Below are 9,195 nucleotides of genomic sequence, written 5' to 3' on the forward strand. Positions count from 1 at the left end.
GGACATTACAAATTCCATAGCACCCAAACCAGCTCTCTACCTGTTACCGACCCCGGTCAGGCTGTTTGTGCTCTCTTGCGCCTGACAAGTGCAGAAGGTCCCTTCTCCCACCCACATCAACCCTTTCCTGTCCAAGACCGGCACCTGTGCCATGACAGGCGTGCGCTAAAACAGCTTGCTCTGAATGTGCACGTTAAACCCTATGACCTGACCTGACCTAATAGGAAAATATAGCGGGATTGCTCTCTAAGACTATATGTTAAAATTACCAAATGTTTGACATTCAATGGCCTATGATTAATAAAACAATGTGCTCTAGTGGTGTGGTGAAACAAAACAAACTTTTTACTATGTGGTATATGCAGAGAAAGATCCATTACTGCTATGTGGCGACAACTGGTTCTCCGTCCAGGATGTGTGTGTGTGTCTAGATCCCCTTCCCCGTTCTGTGTGGTATATGCAGAGAAAGATCCATTACTGCTATGTGGCGACAACTGGTTTTCCGTCCAGGGTGTGTGTGTGTGTGTGTGTGTGTGTGTGTGTGTGTGTCTAGATCCCCTTCCCCGTTCTGTGTGGTATATGCAGAGAAAGATCCATTACTGCTATGTGGCGACAACTGGTTCTCCGTCCAGGGAGGTGTGTGTCTAGATCCCCTTCCCCGTTCTGTGTGGTATATGCAGAGAAAGATCCATTACTGCTATGTGGCGACAACTGGTTCTCCGTCCAGGGTGTGTGTGTGTGTCTAGATCCCCTTCCCCGTTCTGTGTGGTATATGCAGAGAAAGATCCATTACTGCTATGTGGCGACAACTGGTTCTCCGTCCAGGGTGTGTGTGTGTGGTATATGCAGAGAAAGATCCATTACTGCTATGTACCGACAACTGGTTTTCCGTCCAGGGTGTGTGTGTGTGTCTAGATCCCCTTCCCCGTTCTGTGTGGTATATGCAGAGAAAGATCCATTACTGCTATGTGGCGACAACTGGTTCTCCGTCCAGGATGTGTGTGTGTGTCTAGATCCCCTTCCCCGTTCTGTGTGGTATATGCAGAGAAAGATCCATTACTGCTATGTGGCGACAACTGGTTTTCCGTCCAGGGTGTGTGTGTGTGTGTGTGTGTGTGTGTGTGTGTGTGTGTGTGTGTCTAGATCCCCTTCCCCGTTCTGTGTGGTATATGCAGAGAAAGATCCATTACTGCTATGTGGCGACAACTGGTTCTCCGTCCAGGGAGGTGTGTGTCTAGATCCCCTTCCCCGTTCTGTGTGGTATATGCAGAGAAAGATCCATTACTGCTATGTGGCGACAACTGGTTCTCCGTCCAGGGAGGTGTGTGTCTAGATCCCCTTCCCCGTTCTGTGTGGTATATGCAGAGAAAGATCCATTACTGCTATGTGGCGACAACTGGTTTTCCGTCCAAGGTGTGTGTGTGTCTAGATCCCCTTCCCCGTTCTGTGTGGTATATGCAGAGAAAGATCCATTACTGCTATGTGGCGACAACTGGTTCTCCGTCCAGGGAGGTGTGTGTCTAGATCCCCTTCCCCGTTCTGTGTGGTATATGCAGAGAAAGATCCATTACTGCTATGTGGCGACAAATGGTTCTCCGTCCAGGGTGTGTGTGTGTCTAGATCCCCTTCCCCGTTCTGTGTGGTATATGCAGAGAAAGATCCATTACTGCTATGTGGCGACAACTGGTTTTCCGTCCAAGGTGTGTGTGTGTCTAGATCCCCTTCCCCGTTCTGTGTGGTATATGCAGAGAAAGATCCATTACTGCTATGTGGCGACAACTGGTTTTCCGTCCAGGGTGTGTGTGTGTGTCTAGATCCCCTTCCCCATTCTGTGTGGTATATGCAGAGAAAGATCCATTACTGCTATGTGGCGACAACTGGTTTTCCGTCCAGGGTGTGTGTGTGTGTGTGTCTAGATCCCCTTCCCTGTTCGCGACGAAAACATGCCCTTCCCCCAATTATATCTGAATGCACTCATTCTAATATACAATTTTCATTGTAGTTGCAAGGGAACCCATGACCAACCCCCACCACCCCCCCCCAAACCCCCAACAACACCACCATTCTGGATCTGCGCTTGCTTGTCCATCTCTATCTTCATCTTCCTCCCAAGCCCCTGCGCGTGCTGTAACCTTACCGTGGTGCAGGGGTGTAACATTCTCTTTGAGAATGGCCAATACAGCACAAATTGAAGTTTAGAGTAAAATTCGGTGTCCGTAAAATTCTGTGATATTTGTATTTGTATTTTTGGCACAGTTCTTTACACTGTTTTTGTTTAAACCTTGAATTTTTATATTGATGTTGATCATCACTTTATTTATTTGCATTACCATAGTTTGACACCCAATAGCCGATGTATTTTTCGTGCTGGGGTGTCGTTAAACATTCATTCATTCATTCATTCATTCCTCCCAAGTGTCGAAAATTAGATACCAGAATTTAATGTGCTCAGGTTTTGTTCCTATTCGTGTCTTAGGTTAAACAAGGGGGTCGATATTGGCTGACATTCCTGCCGGTTATTCGGTCCGGTAAGCTACAAATTATGTCAGCTCGAATGAAAACCAGCCGATGCTGTGAATGTAAACGTAACATAACTGTCGGACCGACGGGACTTCAGGCACAAAAACAAATCTCCCGGGCCGTGGTGACGTTGAACGACAAAAACCGGTCAGCATGGCAGTATTTCGACTCCTGCTACAAAATAGAGATCTATAGGGAAATGTCCTTGGTCCTAAACCATATTGTGTTCCCCTCATGGAAAAAGAGAAATGTAACAAATCGTGATTGCAACGAAATTCTGTCTTCAGTTTACAAAGATAAATGAGATGTTTTTCACTTCATACATGACGGGTTGTCAGGGGCGTAATACCCTTATATTGCGCTGTGAAACATGATTTAGCCTCGGGAAAGGGTTCGTTCACCCCCCTCCCCCCTCCTCCAAGCCTACGCCCCTGGTTGTTAACAAATTATGGGTATTTTAAAAATTATTTGTTTATTTTCTGTTGGTGAATGTCAAAACACCAACACAGAAAACAAAAATGAATAATGTTCCAAACATGACCATCACTGTTGAGATTCAGTGTTCTGGAATTAAAATCAAACATACATACACGCACCTTCAGTAGTCGAACCTAACACGTTCAGTTTGAAATGTCATTTAGCGGTGTTAAATGCACGATAAACTACCTCCAATCTGACGTCAGATGATGTTTATCTCCTAAATAGCCGATGATTAATTAATCAATGTGCCCATACCACGGCCTTTGATTGTCTAGTTGTAGACATTGATATAGACGGGAGAAACCAGAGAATGGATGAACCAAGGTGGTTCGACTGTACAATCAGCACCTCAGATCAGCGCTCTTTCGATTGTTAAACCAGTTTGTTTTGTTTAACGACACCACTAGAGTACATCGATTTATTAAACATCGGCTATTGGAAGTCAAACATTTCGTAATTCTGACATTTTTCCATTAACAGTGTGATCATGGGATCTTTAATATGCAATTTCCCCACATACAGGAAAGCACATACCACGACCTTTTTCCAGTTGTGGTGCACTAGATGGAACGATCTTTCGACTGGGATAGATCGTGGTCTCCAGATGTTTCTATAGCGACACCACCAAAGAACATTGATTTATTAATCATCTGCTATTTAATGTCAAACATTTGGTAATTTTAACATATAGTCTTAGAGAGCAAACCCGCCACATTTTCCTATTAGGTCAGGTCAGGTCAGGTCAGGTCAAAGGGTTTAACGTGCACATTCAGAGCAAGCTGTTTTAGCGCACGCCTGTCATGGGTACAGGTGCCGGCCTCGGCCGTCTCCTCCGTCCTGGACAGGAAAGGGTTGGGGTGGGTGGGAGAAGGGACCACCTGCACTATCAGGAGCAATAGCGGGAACACGCTACATTTTTCCATTAGGTCAGGTCATGTCACAGGGTTTTTCGTGCACATTCAGAGCAAGCTGTTGTAGCGCACGCCTGTCATGGGCGCAGGTGCTGGCTCCTCCGTCCCGGACAGGAAAAGGGTTGGGAAGGAAACACCAGCAGCCCAACTGGGGTCGGTAGCGGGCGGGTTTTTCCATTAGTAGCAAGGGATCTTTTATATGTACCATCCCACTGAGAGAATAGCACATGCCATAACCTTAGATACATCAGTCGTGGTGCACCGGCTGGAAAGAGAAATAGCCCAATGGGCCTCCGACGCGGATTGATCCCAGAACGACTGCGCAGCAGGCGAGCGCTTTGCCATTAGGCCAAGTCCCGCCGCCAAAACTCCAAACGAGAGCAGACATAAACTTCCTACACTTGCTGAGTCGACACCCAATTCACGTCCAAAACCACAGACAATGCGGTTGCCTTCCCAATATAAAATCCTGGCTGCGCCAGTGATGCATCACGACCAGAAGCAACCCCGGGAGACACCCCAGCATCATAGATGTCTAATTAACGAGCTACTCTCGACTCACTAATATCAAAAACTATGTTAGCTCCGAAACTTTCTCTTTCGACCAACCGTTCAAAATTGCGCCCAAATCTCCTCAATCAAAATTGCGCCCCATTTTTTCTTTGGTATTTAACTGCTTCACTACCCCCCCCCCCCCCCCCCATCCGCCTATTACCGCCCACGGTCAGGCTGCTGGTCCTTCCTCCTACCCACCCCTACCTTTCCTGTCCTGGACAGAGAAGCCGACCGAGGCCGGCTCTTGTGCCCAGGACAGGCATGCGGTACAACAACTTGTTCTGAACGTGCACGTAAAGCCCTATGAACTGACCTGACCTCAGTGATGCATCCCCACCTCCGACTTTACTGGTCCTGATAAACAAACAAACAAGCAAACAAACACTTACCTCTATCGATATATCCACTCAAAAATGTAGAAAATAGCACGGTAGTTAGCAGTCATCATTAAGTAGTAATCCATGCACAAATATTTTACATAATTATGGACACATTTAAAATAAATATGATTATAAATGCCAAACAGCGATTTTGTTCGCACATTTTGAAGTTAAAATAATGTACGTAGTATCACTTTGACATCAATAAGGTCTCACTACACAGATGTCATCTGCCATTGAAACCCATGTTAAACTGCCCAACTTCAATCGAAGATTGCCCATAGAACGGGTTCTCGTTGGCACTAAAAACATACACCATTGCGAACATACATTATATAAGCATTTATATTCACTCCAAAATTGTAACATTTCCGTCTCAGTTTTTTGCTATATGACCGCATCTGGCTGTAGTACCGGTCCGAACAGGTGGTTCATTAACCGATTCACTCCGGCTGTCACTTGCGCTATATACCCATGTCCCAAAAGGTCGATGCACAATATTACAAAATGACATGGGCAAAATACAGCCAGAAGGCTTACCATTAAACATACCTATTGTTTTAATTCTTCACCATTTCCTAGAAGTGAATATGTGAACCATAACATCTGCCACAATTAGGAACTATAGTGGACCGTGATGAATGAACTCTCACCTGGAAGTGATCTGTGTAGTGAGACCTAAGCATAATTATTAAAAACGACAAAGCATTGTTGACGTGACGTCACGTCAAAGAAATGATGACGTTAACATGGTTACGTTTTCGGCAATTTTCGTAATATTAACGGAAAATGTCGAAATACCATTGATATGTGAACCCCCCACCCCCTCTCCCCGGTTAACAGAATAAAGGAAGTAATAATTCATTGTCCGCCAAAGATGCAAAAATATAAAGTTCATAAAAAATACCCATGCATTAAAATAACCGACGGTTGGAGTTTCTTTTTTTGCATTTTTCTCCAACCTGTCGGTCATCATTATAATAATTATAATGATTATTTGGTTTCAATAAAGACATTTTTTAAAAACAAAATTAGTACTTGTAAATGAAATTATTTGGATGGGGAGTTGGGGGTGCATGCGATTCAAGGTATAGGACAAATCTTTACACTTCGCAACAAAAAAAAATATTTTATATATATATATATATATATATATATATATATATATATATATATATATATATATATATATACCGTCCCGTCTTGCCATTTCGTGGTACTCACCAATTCGGGGTATTTCCCAAAAACGTCATATCTCGCGACAGTTCATGTGTACTGCGCCACCTAGCGAACGTTTCTGAAGAGAAAGCGTCCCTGGATACCGGAGAACAAAATGTTCAAGATTGCATCAATTAATGTAAGTATTATTAAACTACATTGTCAAACAAGTAAAATACATTGTTCTTACCAAAATGCATTTTATACCATTGAGCAAAATGAAGTACCGAAGTTAGTACAAGACCTGTAACATGAAAATGTATGCATCGTCTGCTCTACCTTGTTATTGTAAATTATAATCACGTGACATATGTGACGTGGCTTTCGCCAATTTTTGAAATTATGGAATCGCATAAGGGCTATCTCTTATATCTGATTCCTTGTGTTTTTTTAGGATTTCACGTCACGTCATAAAAAGCGCTATCGATCATATAGCCCTACTCAACTTAAAAATGCATATGCAGATGTCACTGAAAAGGGAACTTCTGTATATAAGGCTGCCAGGCTGTATTCCGTTCCTGAACAAACACTCAGAGACAGAATATGCGGGATTATTTCCCCAGACACGACAAGGTCCGGACCTGGTCCAATGTTTTGCTTGGAAGAAGAAAACAAACTGGCAGAACATTTGAAGTTGATGGCGTCTGTTGGCTATGGCTACACAAGAGCGCAGGTTTTAAATCTTGGAACCGACTATGCCACCCACTTAAACAAACGGCCACACGATTGCAACTCTCTTTCTCTACAGTGGTTTTATGGGTTCATGGGAAGATGGCCAGAATTAAAGTTGAGACGACCCAAATCCTTGTCAGAGCTTCGAGTCTACGCTACTTCAGAGGAAAGCATAACGAAATACTTTGATGAACTGGAGACAATTCTTGAAAAGTATGACCTCAAATCATCTCCTGAAAACATATATAACGTGGATGAGAAGGGAATTAGTATGACTCACGCACCTCCGTATGTTGTAGGATCCACAGACGAGGTTCCAATTGAAATATCGCCAGAAAGATCATCCACAGTCACTATGATAGGGTGTGGCAATGCACTGGGTCAACAAATCCCACCATATTTAATTTTTCCTGGGGCTCGAATGCGCCAAGAATTATTAGAAGGAGCCACCATTGGTACGAATGGCACTGTTAGTAAGTCAGGATGGTCCAATTCAGACATATTTCAAACATGGCTTGTAGATCATTTTGCGAAGTACGCAAAAGTTGGTGGAGATAAGAAAACATTATTGTTGTATGATGGTCACAGATCCCATATTTCACCTTATTTGGTTGACTTTGCAGTGCGGAATGGAATCATCCTGTTTGTTCTACCACCTCATACAAGCCATATCCTTCAGCCGATGGATGTGGGTTGTTTTGGACCGTTTTCTAAAGTTTTCAGTGATGAATCTCGAAAATGGCAACGTTCTCATTCTGGAACTCTCACCCGCTACAATGTCTGCTCTATTGCATGTCGAGCTTACGACATCTCGCTGACTCCCAGGAATCTTCAGAGTGCTTTCAGGAAGAGTGGGATTTATCCATTTAACCCAACAGCAATTGATTCATCTCTGTTGAAACCTGCCCAGTATGCTAAAAAGAGAAGAGCTGAACAATCTACAGAAACTGCGAGTAACAATGCCGATATTTCTCAACCACAAGACAGAAACACTGTTAACAATTTCTTTTCAAGTCACCTGCCAGTTGTACACCACGATAAACCCAATCAGTCTAAACCCAGGCGTTCAGTTCACAAGGTTGTTGGTGGAAAACCAATTACAAAGCCAGATGTATCATCCCAACTGTATGAATATGTCTCTTCCTCTAAAAAACCCAAAGTTGTTTCTTCAAGAAAAACAAAAGCTGTAGTACCAATCAAAAAATCAAATTCACCGCAGCCAGGGCCCTCAGGAGTTGATAACGGGCTGATATCAAGTGACAACTTCTCGGAATCGGAAACTGAAGATGACGAAAAGTGTTGTGTTTGTGGGCTTTTTCAACCAGTTGAATTAAAAAGATGCACTTCACTGGTATTTACTCTGTGGGGACAGTGCATGTTCCAAAACTGTAATCACTGGGTTCATTTAAAGTACTGCTGTGATGTACGATGTCTACGACGACATGACGTGTTTTTCTGCCCGTGTCATGGCTTGCCATGCAAGCAGAAAGAATAAACATACATGTATCTTCGAGAGCTGTGAAGAAACCAGACCTGTAAATATGTTACATTTACGTTGGACGTTTGTGTGTTTGGATACATGTTAAATATAAGTTATATTATAACAATGACTAACATATTTTGTGCTTCGATTCTTTACGGAAATTCCCACTTTACGTTCGCGACAACAGAAACTGGTTGCCATCACTGGCCTGCCATAGATTGACTGAATGACGTATACCCCGAATTGATAGGTACGTCATTATGCAGACGGGTTTTCCAGAGGCCTCGACGGTGATCATGTGTCGGCAATTTCCATCGGGGATGAATTGATTTTATGTAGCAAAGCATAGTAGGGTAAGTGAATTTTAACTTAGTGAAAAAATATTAGCTGTATGTTTCCTTTGTTTATAATAGTAACCAATTCTTCGCTAATGCCACGAAAACTCGGTACGCGTGGGTATATATATATATATATATGGGTCATTATGCAACTTTGAGACCACCGCATTTAGTGATTGCATCTTGCAATCTCGGGGTTTATATTTATTATTTAACCATTAAGAGTAGACCATCAACATTAATTTTCTAATTGTTGAACGCGATTCTTCGATAATAATAAAATAAAATAGTTCGGTGTCTCGGCAGAGTTGTGACCACTATTTTTGTTCAAAGGAGGGGTCACGAATCTATTAACGGGGTTCGTGGTCAGGCACCTCCAGAGAAAAGTTTGAATTTCAGATGTTTAGCCTTCCGAGCACAATAACTGGGAAAAGTTGGAACGGGCATAGCCCAACAGCCCCCCCCCCCCCCCACACACACACACACCGCGGCCCGTAAATATATTATAATTATACATGTAGTTCTGTCGATTCAATATGACGTCAATCACTATAAACAAAAAACATTGGCGGTAAATCTGTGTCTTAGCTGACTGAATTTATAAACATGTCTCCAAAAACACCAAATTGGTGAGAACA

General features: G+C 43.1%; 1 protein-coding gene across 1 annotated transcript; it reads left to right on the plus strand.

Annotated features, from left to right (window-relative positions):
• The first annotated feature begins 6,701 nt into the window (after positions 1–6,701).
• LOC121368493 lies at positions 6,702–8,626 on the plus strand. Its single transcript, XM_041493230.1, has one exon. The coding sequence runs from the start codon at positions 6,702–6,704 to the stop codon at positions 8,229–8,231; it is 1,530 nt and encodes a 509-aa protein (XP_041349164.1). The 3' UTR covers positions 8,232–8,626.
• The last annotated feature ends 569 nt before the right edge of the window (positions 8,627–9,195 follow it).

This window comes from Gigantopelta aegis, chromosome 3 (assembly GCF_016097555.1).
Source record: "Gigantopelta aegis isolate Gae_Host chromosome 3, Gae_host_genome, whole genome shotgun sequence".
Classification (NCBI taxonomy): domain Eukaryota; kingdom Metazoa; phylum Mollusca; class Gastropoda; order Neomphalida; family Peltospiridae; genus Gigantopelta; species Gigantopelta aegis.